Source organism: Elaeis guineensis, chromosome 6 (genome assembly GCF_000442705.2).
Source record: "Elaeis guineensis isolate ETL-2024a chromosome 6, EG11, whole genome shotgun sequence".
In the NCBI taxonomy this organism is placed as follows: Eukaryota; Viridiplantae; Streptophyta; class Magnoliopsida; order Arecales; family Arecaceae; genus Elaeis; species Elaeis guineensis.
The window spans coordinates 118,021,922-118,039,955 of record NC_025998.2 but is presented as its reverse complement, the minus strand read 5'-3'; the positions used below and the strand labels follow the sequence as shown (position 1 = coordinate 118,039,955).

At 34.5% G+C, this 18,034-nt stretch overlaps 1 protein-coding gene across 2 annotated transcripts; it reads left to right on the top strand.

Annotated features, from left to right (window-relative positions):
* Window positions 1-5,994: 5,994 nt before the first annotated feature.
* LOC105032022 (DNA repair protein recA homolog 1, chloroplastic) lies at window positions 5,995-17,809 on the top strand. 2 transcript variants are annotated; one of them, XM_010906342.4, is made up of 13 exons: window positions 5,998-6,289; window positions 7,148-7,239; window positions 7,341-7,416; window positions 12,520-12,582; window positions 12,738-12,867; window positions 14,225-14,310; window positions 14,383-14,508; window positions 14,586-14,690; window positions 14,801-14,857; window positions 15,065-15,127; window positions 15,211-15,287; window positions 16,456-16,528; window positions 17,261-17,809. In XM_010906342.4, exons 1-13 carry the CDS (start codon window positions 6,098-6,100, stop codon window positions 17,360-17,362), a joined length of 1,242 nt encoding a protein of 413 aa, XP_010904644.1. In that variant the 5' UTR covers window positions 5,998-6,097; the 3' UTR covers window positions 17,363-17,809. The 2 variants fall into 2 exon arrangements, with proteins under 2 accessions (XP_073115739.1, XP_010904644.1); XM_073259638.1 differs by lacking the exon at window positions 16,456-16,528 and having other exon boundaries at window positions 5,995-6,289.
* The last annotated feature ends 225 nt before the right edge of the window (window positions 17,810-18,034 follow it).

The window sequence follows — 18,034 nt, the reverse complement described above, 5'->3', positions numbered from 1 at the left end:
CTCAAGTTCTTAAAGAAATACATATTCACACATTTTGGTATTCCAAGAGCTATCATCACGGATGGAGGTAAGCATTTTTGTAATCGTTATTTGGATTCTCTATTGATAAAATACGGTGTTACTCATCGTGTAGGAACACCATATCATCCTCAAACAAGTGGACAAGTAGAGATCTCCAACCGTGAAATTAAAAAAATATTGGAGACTACTGTCAACTCATCAAGAAAGGACTGGTCCCTAAAATTAGATGATGCGTTATGGGCATATAGAACAGCATTCAAAATGTCAATTGGGATGTCCCCGTATCGTCTAGTTTATGAAAAAGCATGCCATTTACCTGTGGAGCTAGAGCATCGAGCTTACTGGGCAATTAGATTGCTAAATTTCAATATGAAAGCTGCTGGAGAGAAAAGGTTATTACAGCTTAATGAACTTGATAAGTTCCGCCTCTATGCATATGAAAATGCAAGAATTTACAAGGAGAGAACGAAAAGATGGCATGACAAGCATATTGTGAGGCGTGAATTCCAAGCAGGACAAAAGGTGTTACTGTATAACTCCCATCTAAAGCTATTTCCAGGCAAGCTCCGGTCTAGGTGTCAGGTCCATTTGAGATTATACAAGTTTTTCTACATGGAGCTGTTGAGCTGAAGAGTGGTGATAGGACCTTCAAGGTCAATGGGCAAAGGTTGAAGGAATACATAGATGGAGGATTTGAGCAACCAAAAACCTCCATATCACTGACATAATGCATTGGGATAGTCAAGCTAACGACTATAAACTAGCACTTCTTGGGAGGCAACCCAAGCAAAATTCTTTTTATTTTCTTTATTTTTTTGAGTCAATTGTAATCCTCACTATATTTTCAAGGTTTGAATGGACGTTGTTCACTTTTTGTAGGCACATTGAAGAAGATAAAAGAGATGAAATGACTGAAGACGAGTTGCAAACTCGCACAAGCGCATAGGCATGCTACAAAGGGGAGTACCCCTAACCTTTAAGAATGCCTTGCTATAATATGTATTGTGATGATGATCTTGTCATTGAGCACAATGTCCAATTCAGATTTGGGGGTGTATTTGCATGAGCATTTCGTGTTAATAATATAGGATTGCCATTATGTTTGCATCTTTGTCTTTATTTTTTAATAAAATTTAATTAAAAAAAAATTTGAATGTTGATTCATTGATCACTTGTAAGGATATAGAGGGGGACAATTTTACTTTTGTGTTATTGTTTGGCTATCTTAGCTTTAAATTTGGAAGTCAAATTCAGGGATTGACTGTTTTAAACTTGTAAATACTTAAATAAAATCTCGTATAGGAGATAGTTACTTTGCTTCGTCAATCCTATTTGTGAGCTTTGTTGCAATAAAATGTAGATAATTTACTTGGGAGAAATGATATAGGCATTCCTTTGGCATACCCTTTTTAACCCCTTGTATTTTTTTTTCATCCTATCTCATATCTATTGTTCATATTTTTTGAGAATAAATTGATTATAATGGTTAGAGCATACTGAATTTTTAGTTTTTCTTCCATTCAAAAAAAAAAAAAACATAATCTACTCCGCTGTTTCAAGTTGCCTAGTAACTAGGAGCATTCATGAGCCCCATGTTTGCTTTTACGTCAAACAGTGACTTAAATTATGAGTATGCAAAGTACTTTGAGTATATGACTTGCTGAGTAACCGGGTGCCTTTATCGCCAATGTCGGTATTCGCGTAAAAAGGCAAATGATGACTTAAGGAAGAGTGCCAAAGTGTACAGGCTGTTCTAAAAATATAAAATAAAATAAATAAAGGAAGGAATGTAAAGTATAAGTAATTGATTATGCTCTGATTTATTGTGGTTGATTTATTTTCACTTATGTGACCATTACCATCATTCTTGTTGCTTGCTTTCTATTTTTTAACCCGAAAAAGTCCTATTGATCTCTTGAGTACGTTGTTTATTGGAGATGGGCTGATAGGATTTTGCATTCAGGATTGGATATTTGAACCGAATTATTTTATTAAAACCTAAAGGAAGCACGGTAGCTATTGATTGTGCGTAATTTTGTATGAGTATGAATGAGTTTGGAATAGTTAGCTTGTGGGTTTGCCTTTCGGTTTTGGGTTGAGTGGTTAAGCCATGGCATTTGGGTATTACTCCTTTGTGTCTAGATGGATTTTGAGTATATTAATGTTAAATAAAATTTTTAGCATTAATTTTTTGAGATTTTTCATTTTTGATTTGGACTTTTCTTTTGCTTGGGGACAACCAAAAACTTAAGTTTGGGGGTATTTGATGTATTGCATTTTTATAGTAATTATTATTATTAGTTTTTAATGATTTTGATGAAATTGGTATAATAATTAACTAAATAAATATAAGAACCTGATATGTTTTATGTCAATTGCAGGTAATTGAGCCAGGTCACACCTAATTGGGCTTAACCATGTTTTAAAGGTCTAATTAAGTGAAATTGGTTGAGTCCGATTCAACAGGGTTTGTCATCCGGAGTCATCAGGTCTTGCATCAAAATCAGAGTCCATCTCAAAGCAGAATAACCAAATCAAGATATCAATGGACTCCACACCTTATCCTTTTTGGCATCATCAGCCAGAAAAGAAACTAGAGGTGCAGGAAATAAATCAAGCAGTTAATCTCTCCCATTTAGTCAACCAATATAAATTCTGGATATTTTGGTGTGAGGACCTCTAAAAGGCAAGCTACAGGACTCCAAATTGAGCAAGATTAGATCCTACAGAATTTTGAGAGAAGCAAAAAAGGAACATAATTTATAAAATTGAATTTGGATTCCAGATGAGGTGGCTACAGTAGGTTGAAGTTGGTAACAATGTTGGACACAATAAGAAACATCCGATACACCCAGATTCTTCTTAGTGTTTCTTGGCACAAAGATCTGATATGGCAACCAATTTTGGGTGGCAAAGAGCTATCTTGGAAAGAATTAAATGAAAAAAAATCAGAGTCCAAACTAATTCTGCATGAGGAGCAAACTTAGAAAGAATTGAAACTAATTCTTGAAAAACTTGATTTGGACAGCCGAAACCTTACTTTGTTTTGCAGATTTTGTGGACCCAGGAAGGAAGAAATTCTTCTCCTCTAATTAACCATTCCTCCTTTCCTTCTTTTACTATAGAAATCATAATAAAATCAAAAAATTTAGGCAGCATAAGGAGTAGATGGCTGGTGGTTGCTTAAAGCCTATCCAAAGGAGGAGAGATTCTATATCAAATAGAAAGAATGATATATAGAATAAAATCATGAGAAAAATACCACTTTAACCCTAGCCCTAGCCCTATTTAAGGATCCTAAAACACCAGCAAGAGGAGGAGGAGAATCATCTTTGAAAGCTAGAAATCAAGCAAGGAGAGTTTGGAGTATCTGAAAGATTTAAAGAGAGGATTCATTCAGCTCTGCAATTCCTTCAGAGTTTTTAATTCTTTCTCTTGTTTACTTTGAATTTATTTTTTAGAACTCATTGTTAGGATGATTTTGGAGTTTTATTCAAGTAAACTTGAGTTTGATTTTGATATGATGAAAAGCTAAATTTCTAGCTAGGGTACCTGATGTAGCTTGGATTTAATTTCAATTCCAGAATCTTGTATTAATTTTATTTGTTAATGCAATTATTTGTTATTTGCACTTAATGCTTTTAAGTATTATTATCTTTGGTACTTGATTGATTTCGATTTATAATTGGTACTGAGAAGGAAGATTATAAATTAGAGTTAATAACAAACATCATCGGAATAATAATTGGAGCGGAAGCAGAAGATTTGACCTGTGGGATCTTGGAAATAATCACTGTGCTTATTAAACTAATTGAAATCTATTTTACTATTGGAAGATAGATTATAGATTTTAATTAGTATATTTAATAAGACTCGAAAGAGATTATTAAATAATTTAGAATTATTTATCCTTGCATTAATAATTAAATTTAGATTATTAATCGGAATAGCTGGAATTGATAATTGGTCCAAGTGAAATCAGATATACCCTAGTGCTTTATCAATCGAATTTTGATTCAGCTTTCATTGAGTTCTTTAGAGTTAATTTTATTTTTCACTGTCATTCAGTTTCGATCGTTTAGATATTAGTAAAATTAGCATTCATTTTTGGTAATTAAACTCAGTCCTCGTGAGAACGATCTCTTATTTATCATTATATTACTTGAGCGATTTCGTGCACTTGCGAAATAGGCTAACACTATGCATCAAGCTAGAGATGAAATGATCAAGAGATTTAGAAGGAGAAAGGTTATAGTTGAACCTTATTTGAGGATAATTGATTCTCGATGGGATTTGCAATTACACAAAAATCTTCATGCAGTCAGATTTTGGTTGAATTTTTGTTTTCAATATGACTCAAAACTTATGGATAAACATTTTCGTAGTATTTTTAGACTCTTAAATATCATAGAGATGTATTTATTTGGTAATCCAATCTTGCAGGGGAACTTAACTAATGAGATGAGGTTATTTAGAAATACAGAGGTGACTTTGGATGCTTATCGGCTACAAATAATCAAAGTTGCTTGGCTCCAAATAAGTTTATTCTTTAGTTATGTTCTTATATTTTCATTGATATACAATTTTTTTAATTACATTCTATTTTAATAAATATAATATTTTGTATCTAGATGAATGATGGGTCACCTATAGAAGTTATGCACATAATTTGCAAAAGTTAGCTATTCATGTTTTCTGCCAAACTTATAGTGCGTTCGGATGCGAGAGAAATTGGAGCATCTTTGAACATATTCATTCTAAAAAGAGAAATAGGTTAGAGCACCAAAGGCTTAATGATCTAGAATTTGTGCACTACAATTTGAGACTACAACAAAGATAATTTTATTATGAATGATATCTAATTACTTTTATTTATTTTTTGTTATTTAATTTTCAAACTAACAAATATTAAATACAGGTTTTATTTTCAGGATTGCAACTATGATCCTATTGACTTTGAATTGTTTGATGATAATGATGCGTGGGTATTAGTCGATGAGCCAACGGAGTTAACTAGTGAGGAATTAGAAATTTTTTTATCGTGAATTGGCATCATGTTCTAATTTAAGAAAATGATAATAATAGTGAGCGAATTATTTTATTATGTAGTTTATAAATAAAATATTATTATAATTTTATGAGATATAATTTTTCTTTTTAATTTTTTATTAAATTTGTGAGTTTGTAGATATATTGAACTTGAAAGATTTGAATGATGATGATGATGGTAAAAATGATGGAAATGATGTCAATAGGAGAGAAGATGGAGGAGATGAGGACACTGCAAGTCAAGAAAATATTTTTGCAAATATTGACATAAATTTCATTTTATTAGCTTGAATTTTTATGTTGTATATTTGTTTATCATTTTTAACTTTTTTTTAAAAGATATTGAAGTAAAATATCGTATATTATTGTGTATTTGTTTGTTAAAACTTTTCATCTTGCTAGCAGACGTAGATGGTTATGTTTTAAACTACTAGTTAGTAGTTATTATGAATTTATAACTTTATGCCATTAAATCTTTATATTCATAAATATTTTAATCTAGTTATTTATATTTATGGGATTACAGTTGTGTTTTATTTGTATTTTGATACTTGTAGCATTCACATATATATTATTAGGATTATTATTATATTTTTGGATATAAATAAGTTATTAAATTTTATGTTTTATGTTTTGTGCATTGATCCATCAGTTCAATCGTTGATCTGACGGTTAGATCGTTGATCCACTGATCCGATGTCTTGTTCGAATCAAGATTTGGATCGAATTTAATAACTTCGCATATGATATAAATAACGAAGATGTTTTTATTATTCAAAATTTTTAAATAAAATAAATAAAATTATAAATATTAAATATATATTATAAAGTGAAGTGATGTAATGTCACGTTGGATTTTCTATGCCCAGCCCTAAATGGAAGCGGGAGGGTGTCGGATACTTCTATCAGTTGTTGTCCTACTCCCTCCCATAAGAAAATCGACGCAGATCTTTTGTTTTTTTTTTTTGGCCCTCCGTCTTCGTCTCTAGCCTCTCCACTTGCCCCCATTTTCGGTGTGCTCTCAGAGATGGGTTCCATCTCTCCGCTAAAAGCCCAGATTCCTTTGGGAAATCTCAGCCTTCTCGTCCCCTCCTCTCCTCGATTCCTAGCTCTTTCTCTTCCCATCGTTTCTAGAAGAGCGGCGAAGCTCCGTTGCGAGTTTGAAATGAAGGGAAACGGCGCCCTCTCGGGCGACACCGATCCTCGTGTAATAGACCGGGTAAAGTCTCTCGCAGATTCTATCTTGAGCACTCCAATCCAAAAGCAAGCACTTGCGGGTCTTTATGCAGGGTTTACTGATTAAATTTCGAAGCCTTTTGTTTTCCTTTACTTCATGAATTTATTATAAACGATAAAATTGGCATCAGCTTTTGTTGGAATTGGCTTCTCTTGGAGTGAAATGGTATAACTTTATGCCAATAGCTATGCATATATTGCTTGGTTTCCTTTGGATGTAGAAGTGTGTCGTGGTCTGTGTCGGGAATGCTGTCTTGATGGTGGATGTTGGTGATGATATTACCAGCAGAAAAATAGCTTTCTGTAAAGGAACTATTTGTTCTCTTTGAAATATTGTCGAAAACCAACCATGCGAAACATCCTGCGCCGTGCTTTGGTCTCGCTTCTTCGAGTTACTTCTTAGTTCGGCAGCAATTCTTGATCAACATGACAAATTACAGTAATGGATAAAAAATGTCAACTAAAAATCATCTTTTGGTATTCATGACAGTGAATTTGCTCAAAGTACAAGTGCAATCTCTCATATAATTTCAGCATTGACTTGGAACACATGTTACTCCGCATGTTTCCATTGTGAAAATCAAGATGCATACTGGGATGAGGACTCCTCAAAATGATGGATGGCAATTTTTCCTCTCTTATTCCTTTTTCCTTTTTAATCCTGCTATAAGGAAATCTTGCTCCATTGCTCCATGCAGACTTCATGTAATTCGATCTTTTCTGTTGGGTCGGGATCCATGATTCTATCACCGAGAATGCTTTATTATTATATTATTTGGCCAAGGAGTAATATATCGTCCTACCCAAGCTAGCATGATTAGCTATAAAATCACTTTTGCAGCAAAAAGCATTGGAAGCAGCAATGAATGATATAAACAACTCATTTGGAAAAGGAAGTGTCACGAGACTAGGAAGTGCTGGTGCTGCTTTAGTGTATGCTTTCCACTTTCCTTAATTCTTTTCGGAGTTTTCTATTACTTGTGCATGTTTATTTGTTCGGAAGCTGCACTAACATTATAACAACTTCATTACAGTGAGACGTTTCCAAGTGGTTGTTTGACTTTAGATTTTGCTCTGGGCGGAGGTCTTCCAAAAGGAAGGATTGTTGAGGTACCATTTATTATTATTATCTATATAATCTTTTTCGTGGTTGGCTAATAACTTGACAAATTTGTGATATTCTGATCTTTCTTCAACCTTGGTTGTTTGGGATTACTACCTGCTCCCCACTGAAACAAGGGAAAAGCAGAATTAAAAGAAATGCAATATTGATGTCTTGTCATAATTAAATTAAATTTTGCTCAGATGCCTTCTTTAATTTGGTATGTTTTTTATTACACACTAAGGATAATGCACTTCTTATCAGCAGTATTATTTAAAAATAAGATGGTTTTGATTGTCAAATAGTATGTTCAACTTGTTCCTTTAATTGTATCCTATGAATTAAGGGAACTTATACATTGCAATACATTGTAACTTTGTCTTGCTGACTACTTATGTATATAAGTTCCTCTACAGTTCTTGAACGATCAACGACATCTTTTTTTTTGAGGTAAACGATCAACAACATCTGTTCCCAAAAAGTTCAGGCATTACCACATTCATGGCCTTTTTTGGCAACGATTGTGGTTCAAAGATAAAGGAAGCATGAAAGATAAGCCTCAAAATCAATCTTGCTTCAGGAGTTGGATGATGTTGATGTAATAGAGGTGGATTCCAAATTTGAGATTTGCCTTTCAGGATGCTACTTTTGAAGATTATTTGATTTAATTGCTGGAGTCAGTTCATTCTTTCGTAAATCACAGTTATATACGATTAAAAAATGATAAAGGCCACTTTAAGAAAACTAGTGCTAGGGGTTGGTTTTTCAATGAAACAGTATATATAGCATGCTTTTTGGTAAATCAATGACAATAATCTAGCTACAGTGGACTTGTTTCTATTGATGGTGAAAAAGAAGTGGTTGACTTGTTAATTGGAGACTGTAAAGAGTTCTGGATTAACTGAGTTAGGGGAGCTTATCAACCCCGATACACTTTGTCACTAATCACCTATATGTATTCTTTCAGAGTTTGTGAACTACTAACAAGCATCTGATTGCTAATAATTTCTGATGTCAGTTTATCCTGAAGAAGTTATATTCCAGGCCTTTCTCTTCCACGATTATGATTTGAAAATAAAGCAAACATTAAAGATAAGCCTTGAAACCTGTCCTATATTAGGATTTGGATGTGCTGGATAATGCTGAAATAATAGAGAGGAAGGGTTACTGATATATGATTTGTCTTCTATATCATATTCTTGGAGATTATTTTGATAATTGCTGGATTCTGTTTATTCTTTAGGTAATTAGGATATATAAAGTTAAGAAAATGATCAAGGCCTCTTCTAGAAGATGAAACTTATGCCTGGCTTTTCCAAGAAAAGTATATGCGTTAAAGAATTAAAGAAACATCTAGATCTCAGCATGCAGAATGCATGTTGTTTGTCAAGAAAGCGGACCATTGGATGATTGGTGGTGATCCCATTGATCAAGATTATTTGTGGTAGATTTCATCAATACTTAGGGTCTGTTTGGGAAATCCAGCAGGGTTGGGCTGGATTTCCTATAGGAATGGGGTTTGTTAGCCTGCCCAGCCCCATTTTTTTCTAAAGGCCTGTCCTAGTCCTGGCCCAAATCCCATCTATGGGCCTGTTGGACTGCAGGATGTAAAAAAAGACCTATGGAGGTCTATTTTTTTTGCCATAGGATTGGGGCTGAAGAGGGATTCGGTTGATATGGGCCTTACTTAAATAGACTATGTAATCCATGATCCAGGTATCCAACAGGACATCCAATCCAATCCTGTTGGATTTCCCAAATAGGCCCTTCATATAGTCTATTATAGTTATTTATTACAAAGTGAATACAAGAGCATATTTGAAACAAAAGAAGCATGCATTTACAATGGAATTTCATCAACTGTTGATTCAAGAGATGGTCTTCATAGATGATTTAGGGAAGGACACCAGTGATGCATGTGGATGCGAAGACAGACACAGTGTGTCTCCCAAGAGTTTCAGTTATATGTTCGAATAGATATCTACAATTCAGTTTTAACAAAATGGATGCTAAGAATATGACAAGCTGTATTAGACTGTTGTTGCCATTGATGGTGAAGAAACAAAAGGCCACTCTATGATCAGTGTATCCATATTTGTTCTCATTTCCCATGTTTGAAATGAAATGGATTTTACATTATATTCTGGAGAACTTACGCTTAGTAGTGCCCTTTGAGGAAGGACTCTGAATACTAAGATCTGCAATTGTAATGTTAGAAAGGACTCAACAGAAATAGCATTATGTGTTGGAATCTTTCTCTTCAATAAAAGATTATAGTTAAAAATCATGGAAGGAAAGAGAAAGTGTTATAGTAACTATTTTATCGAGTCGTAGGATGGATAAATTTTCTCTCAGATGGCAAACCTGCTACCATTACTGCCATCTACCATACTATTGGTACCAAGAATTCTGTTGAGACATAAACAATATAACTTGTTTATTGGAACATGAAATGCTTTAGGTTCATTTAAGCAGTAAAAGTAATTTCTATTCAAACTACACCACAAAGCATGACAGTAGGATATCACTATTCTCCTTGTATTAAGCATCATGGCCCAAGGGTGAAGCACTTTGTTTCAAGAAAGGCTTAACCGGTATTGAAACAAAGGCTGAACCGGTATCGGATGGCAAACTGGTCACTGGCCGGTACAGTACTGTACCGAGTATCGGTGCGCATTGCGTGCCGGTCAAACTAGCATGCCCTTTTTTCTGTTTTGTTTTCTTTTTTTTCCAACTTCTAAGATATCTAATTAATTTTTATTATTTCTTGAATGATGTTAAGTCCAAATTGTTGTTTCTTGATCTTATTTGACGTTTGTATCACTTTGATACATCCGTGATTAAGTGTGTGATGCTGATCTGAATCTAATATAATATTATGTTAGTCGAAAATAATTTAAAAGATAGGATATTATTGAATCATAAACTATTCAAATCAATTAAGAAATATAAAAAATAAATATTCAATACATCTCGAGATTTAGAATCTCGTCAAGCGTTGATGTCTTTCATAAATATCTGGATCATTTACATAATTTGATGGAACATCAGTCATCCCTCTAACCATGCAACACTGTAATCCTCTGCGCTCATTCTGTAAGGTATGCATGTTGGATTGTAACTTGTTTCAGATCTCTTGCTAAAGCTTTAGCTCTAAGTGGTGTTCTCAGATTGATAGTACATCTGTGGAGGGATCCATCCGAATATACTGACAGTAAAATTCGATCCATAAGATACTTAGAGCTGTATAGGATACTAGCCGCTAGAAGATGATGCCTCAAATGCACTAGATCCATATCATAAGCTGTCTATGGTTGTGGATAAGAGATTCCAGAATATGATAAAGAACCTGATTATCCATGGATCCAACTTCATATGCAAGGTCATCTACAGCTACATGATATCCTGAATAATCTCGAAAGACATGTCGTTTATATAAAATCGTATCCTCACGAGCTCTACCAGCTCGTGTTCTGTGGTCCCTATCCTATATAGCATGTGCAAATTAAGACTCATCAGTTAATCGGAGACCACCTTATGGCTGCGTCTCATAAATAGTGGTATTTTGTCCTTCGCTCTATCCATGACTACTAGATCCATGACTATCAGGAGAACTATCATCATCGCTTTGTCTGGTCTTTGAATCTGACTGCTCCACCCTCTCCATTGGGGCTGGCACTATCTTTCCATTGCATTAATTACATCTCCAAGTGTCGATTTGAGAGTATCTGCCCGTGGTCCCAACCAATGTCACATTTTGGCTCTTTTTTTTTTTTTTGATGGATCCATTCTTGAAGATTGTATAATTACGGCAGTTCAATAATTATATAAAAATAAAAAAATTTTGTTCTTCTATTTTTTAATTAATTTATTTTTTTTACATATTTTTAAATTAAAAATATCAATAAAAATCAAAAATTATGAAAGATAAATTTGATCATAGATTCATGTAGAATCCTACTATGGATGTTATATATATTTTTCTAAGGCAGTGGGCTTGCATGAAATGCTACTTATTTTTTAATTTCATTGAAATTTAGACTAAAGCCATTATGCATAAGATGCATCAAAATTTTAATAAACGGATATCAAATTTATGTCTAAAGTAGATTACAAGGCCCTAAAGAATATTTTGATTTAATAGTTAATTTTTGAATTTTATTTTTATTAATTTTTTATTCAAAAAATATATTTTTAATTTTAACAAAAAAAATTTAATAAAAATTAATGATTTGTATATCATTATGTAGATCATCTATAGATCTACAACATATAATGAAATCATACCAAAATAAAAAATTTTGGCATGATTTTCCCTAATTTTTTCAATTTTCATGGATTTTAAAGTTGTTTAAAAAAGAAAAAAAGAAAAAAGAGAAACAGAAGATAAGATAAGATCATATACCTCTAATTGATGAGTTCTCTTTGTTTTGCTTGTCGTTTGCACTGTAGATAGGGAAGGAAATAGATTTTGACACGAAGGAACCGAGGAAGACCATTTTTCAACTTTGTTTAAAACCCATCTCCCCCCCACTGACACTGTAGCACCACTAGAAAACAAAAAAATACTGTAGCATCATGAAAAAAATTAAAAAAAGGGAATAGGGCTGCACTGATCGGTTCAGCCCGAATTGGGTGGTTCTACTTGGTTTAGAGCGGTTTGGTCCAGTTCGGATCCTATTTCGAAAATGAGGGCCAAACCATCCCGTTTCTGCACCGGTTCGGTCCGGTTCGGCAAACTATGCTTTGTTTCCTATTGAGTCTTCATGTAATGGTACTAAATAAATCGGCGAATTAAAAATCCTAACGGAGTTGTGAGTATCAAATGACTGAAATATGGGTATCATATGATCTTGGAATACACATGTCAGCAGAACAAAGGTTTTGTAAGTACTTTCAGATTGTGTCTGGTATATTTGAATCTAATTCATCAATAATTCAAATGTAGCATATTCTATAAGAAATCTTGCGGCCGATATATTTATTTTGATCTAGAGACTTAACATTGGATAATAATTATGTTCTGGTGTGTATTATGAATTTATTTTCTTGAACAGAGAAGACATGTAACACCGGAAAATAGTCTGACTTTATAATAATTAATTTTGCAGATATTTGGTCCAGAGAGCAGTGGAAAGACAACATTAGCTCTACATGCAATTGCAGAAGTACAGGTGTTCATTTGTCAAAAAGCACTTCTTTATCTTTTGTCGAGAACATGAATTTTTTGCAAAGATACGGTTAGACTAACTCTATTGGTGCTAGAAAACTTGTCCAAATTAATGCCTCAAACTTTATAATGATGTTCTTATGTGCAACAAATATGCAGAAACTAGGAGGGAATGCCATGCTTGTTGATGCAGAGCATGCTTTTGATCCAGCTTATTCTAGGGCATTGGGGGTAGACATTGAAAATCTGATTGTCTGCCAGCCTGATAATGGAGAGATGGCTTTAGAAAGTAATTCTTTCATTCCATTATTTTCTGTTCAGCTGTTGAAGGATGCCAACTGTTTACTATTTGGAGTTGCCATGTATTTTATCATATTGCTGCTTTCTATTTAGACTTCACTTGTATTGACAAGATCTTTAAACATTCCCATGTAAAACATACCATTTTCCTATTTTCTTTTGTGTATGATTGTTTTTTATTGTAACATTTGAGCAAGCTCAATAAAATGTAATGAAGAGATCAGAAGTCTATGTGGAGGGAGGGAAAAGAGAACCAATGGAGGTGGTAAAGGATTTGGTGAATCTACTTTGGATGATTGAATGTAAGCTAAAAAATATAGCCTTGGGATGGGTATGATTGTCAAATATATTATTTCAAAGTGCTAAAACCTGGTTAGTTTGGATGATGCTTGTCTATGAATATTATGCTAAATATACCTACTTGGAATAAGAAGCCTCTGATGGCCACTGCATAATATGTTGTATTCTAATTTCTAAACATAGTAAATAAGTTATAAGGACAATGTTAGGGTTATACTTTGTCATAATCACATAGCAATTTCTATGGCATCAACACATCATACCATGGTTCTTAATAAAGCTTGGAATTGATGATGTCATACTTGTATAAATGTCCTCATAAAGTTACCAATGGTCTTATTCACCTATGCTTTTCACTGTATTTGTCTTTAAATTACTAAAGATTTAGCAAGATAGTGCCTTGGTTATATCATATAACCGCACCTTGTATTCTCATAGAGGGATGATACCATCTTCCATATCCACATGTAAGAATTGTATCTAGCCTCTGAATTTTCTTTACAGGCTTGCCTTTTTGAGGCCATATTGTCCACCTGTCTCTGGCATTATGCCCTAGGAAAATACTCAGACATGATAACATACATGGGTGGATAAATGCATTTAAGGGGCTAATTGGACAGCAGATACAACACCAATGTGGTAGTTCATGTTTTCATCTGGAAGATAGCATGTTCCATGGTTAGAATTGTTGATTTTGAAAATCAGATCATATTTTTTGGCCTTTAGGAGCTGGCACATGATGCACTTTTCAATATATTATCAAAAGACCTCATTTTTTTCCACTTTGTTTCTTGCCTTTTCTTTTGATTCATGCAGCAAATTCTATGATAGGAAAGTAAGCTGACATGTCTTGCATAATTTTTCCCTCTTCCTGCATCAATTACGATACCTGTTCATCTAAAGAAAAGGAATATGAAAATTTACTATCGCCAGTTAATTTTCATGAAGAATTCATAGTGAAGGTTGTACAGTGTGTGGGCAGAAACATATAAGATTAGGAATATTTACATTTTATTTGTAGTTTAACTAACATTCTTTTATCTCAGTTGCGGATCGTATGTGCAGATCTGGAGCCATAGATCTCATCTGTGTTGATTCGGTTTCAGCTCTCACTCCTCGGGCTGAAATTGAAGTAAGCTCCTTTATAGTTTTTTTAATTGATGTTATCCCTGCTTATCATCAGAGGGTGGAATCTTTGGTTTAGGGTGAGATAGGGATGCAGCAAATTGGTCTGCAAGCTCGTCTGATGAGTCAAGCATTGCGCAAGATGTCAGGGAATGCATCAAAAGCTGGTTGCACCCTCATTTTCTTGAATCAAATAAGATACAAGGTTTCGCATTAATTTTACTTCTTCCAGTTTGTTTATCCCTTAAAGCATATAACTTGTCACTCTGTGGATATGGTAAGATTGGAGTATTCTATGGGAACCCTGAAGTCACTAGTGGGGGGATTGCTTTGAAGTTCTTTGCATCACTTCGCCTTGAAATACGTCTTATTGGGAAGATAAAGTCTGTAAGCCCAATGATACTGGCTCTAGTTTCAGTTTGCCTGTGCTAATACTATCTGTAATTTATCAAAATATCTACTGTTAACTTTCTAATTGTTATTATTCTTTTCTTCAGGCCAAAGGAGATGAAGACATTGGAGTCAGGGTCCGTGTAAGAGTGCAGAAAAGCAAAGTATGTATTACCAAGATTAGTTTGTTCTTTTTCTGAATAAATTTATTCTGATGATATGAATCAGCATGACAAACTGCGGTCACCTAATGATTATTTTCACTACAAATTTTTGAAGTAGTATTTGACTATTTGCACACATCATTCAAGATAAGCTGATGCTGCTTTCTTTGTAAGAACAATTCTGTTTTCTTATTCTTTTTGCTTTAGGTGTCTAGGCCCTACAAGCAAGCTGAATTTGAGATCATATTTGGAGAAGGTGTCAGTAAACTGGTAATCTTGTAACCTGAGGACAGATTTTTGGATCTTATATGCTTAAAACAGACCACCTCTGAAGCGACTGATTTATAATGCAGGGTTGTGTTCTGGATTGTGCTGACATGATGGATGTTGTGGCCAAGAAGGGGTCATGGTATAGCTATGAAGAGCAAAGGTTCGCTACTTGCATTTGCACTCTTTTATTATGGGTTAATGATATATATACAGACATATAGATGCATACATATATAATATGCATACATATATACATACATGCACATATACATATAAAAATATGTACATAAGGTTCGCCACTTGCATTTGCAATGATTTATTATGGGCTAATGATATATATATGTATATATATACATACATATACACACATGCACATACATAGACATATAGACATATACACATACATACATATGTATATACAAACATACACATTTATGTGCGTGGCACTTCTTCATACATTCTCCTCAGTGTAAAGCAGTTACTGTCATAAACTTAGCTAAGTTTCCGTTTCTAGCATCATCTGAAACTTTATTGTAAAATATACCAACCACATGAAGTTTTGAGATAGCTTATAAAAATGTTGACCAGATACTGCGTTGTTGTTTGTTTTGAGTCAAGTGCTTATTGCACCCTGTAAAGGACCATAGCTTCATGGATAATTTTCCTTTAATCTTACCTGACAGTGACGGACCTATGTACATCAAGAATCTTTATTGCAAGTTCCTATTCTTTGCATTATTTAAGCACTCTGCCTCGCCGTGCATCCATCATGTTAAGTGCAGAATATAAAGAAATTTCAGCAGCACATGATGTTTGCTTACCCATCCGAGCCACCTATATTCCTAAATCCTGATGATCTGGAAAGCTCTCCGGTTGGATTAACGTATATGGAATTTCAGATCATTACTTGTGCCTTTTGCATCAAACTGGAGTGTTTTTCACTTTTTCCCCATTTCAGCAAATTCTGATACCCTATCATCTCCAGGAGTTAATGTTTCATTATACACATTGTAGTTTTTTGTATGCAGAACTGACAGCAATTTTTGGATTGGTGCTGCTGGTGGACGATTACTTTAAATTGCAGTAGTAGGATCTCATATTTTACAGGAGTTATAAGCTAAATTTAATGTTTGTTTGTATTTGTGTTAGCATTTTGTCATAAACATTAACTGCCAAAACCAGTATAGGCTTTTGTTAGTGAAAGCATATTAATTCCACCTGGACACAGTATCCAGATTCTTAAAGAATTACAGTGTTTGCTATAGTGTTCATATGTTCTCATACAAGTCACTGTCACTCTAACTATTGTAGTTTTAACTTTCAAACAGGTTGGGGCAAGGCAGGGACAAAGCCCTGCAATATCTGAGGGAAAACCCTCTTATCTGCAGTGAAATAGAAAAGGTGCGAACACCTATTCCTTCTGGACATCAACTGGATGTGCTTTATGCAAATTCAAACCTTTTGATAGAACCCCAGTTTCTTGTAGTCTTAGTTGCAAGACTGGAAGTTCGAATTTGTATTCACTCGTTCTTTGTTCCTTGTGATGGCCTAGTTTCTCTGTCAGAAGTATGCTTTCAATGCTCTTGAAAACCTAAGCAAGTTTATGCTAGTTATTTTCAGTTATTGGTGGTCAGTTACTGTACTGACATCCATACCATATCAGTACTAAACCAGTATTTGGTACCATGCTGTACCGACACTCAGTGCACCGAACCTTACCCTACTGTACCATGTACCGGCATTGTTATTGGTACGGGGTCAGTATTGAGACAGTGAATCTTGCTCGATAGCCTTCAAAGTTGCTAAAATATGTTGCTTAAGGCTTATGCAGTACCACATATGCACAGTTGCTTTTTTCTCTTTCCAGTGTAACTGACTTGTGAATGATCTTCCGCTTGGTTCTCTAAACAGTGCAACCTGCTTTGTTGTATCCTTATTCTGAACCATACATGCCTTTTCATGCCATGATAAAGACCAAAACATTAGATGATGAGATCATTGAGTTGATCTGTGCATTCATGCCATTTTTCTGACATATTGGATGTTCTTTGGTGGTGAAATGAAGGAAAATTTTTCTTATAAAGTTTACTTTTCTTGGAACAGTATTTGTCATATGACATTATTTTGTAGCAGGCTGTTCGAGCTGTAATGGTGGAGGGGACCAGACATATGAGCCTCATAGCCTTTGGCCAGTCATCAACTGCTGAAGATGAGAGCATATATGATGAGAAATGATCCATCAGCATAGCTTGTGCTTGGTTATCGGAATTGTGCACGTGCATGTTTATGGAACAGGGCATCTGATAGTCTGATGTTGGTGAGAACTGTTAGCCAATGACCGTTTGGAGCAGTCATCCTCAAGGGAAGATGAATTGATCAATTACTGCAGCAATTTGGCTGTCACAAACTTCTTGTTAGAGCAAAAGTGTATCGAAGAATCATTATCCATACACTTCATTTGTATCACTAATTCCCCTTTTTGGTTTATCCATCAGGGTTTCAACCACCCCTGCTTTTTTGTATGGTATAAGCTCGGCGAATGGCAGCATTTTTCTATTTTTATTTGGTATAAAGGATGACCTTTGAATTGTCATGTAATAGCAAATTTCACCAAGCCTTACAGGCTTACGAGTTGTTTCCAATCACGGATATATGAAGAGGTTAAAAATCTGGTTGTCTGCAGCTCCATGACCCCATCTAGGGCTCAAGTCATAGAATTTGGGAGGCAACTAGCTGGGGTTGATTGGAAGGATATCAAGAATGTTTGCATGGACTGAGACCATCATTCAGCCACGGTTTTCATCACCCAACTCATGTAAAATATTTAGGTCTCTTTATGCTATCGTATGGCATGCTGTAAATTATGTTGGGAACGAATTACCTGTCAACTAAAGTTTAGGGAGTCCT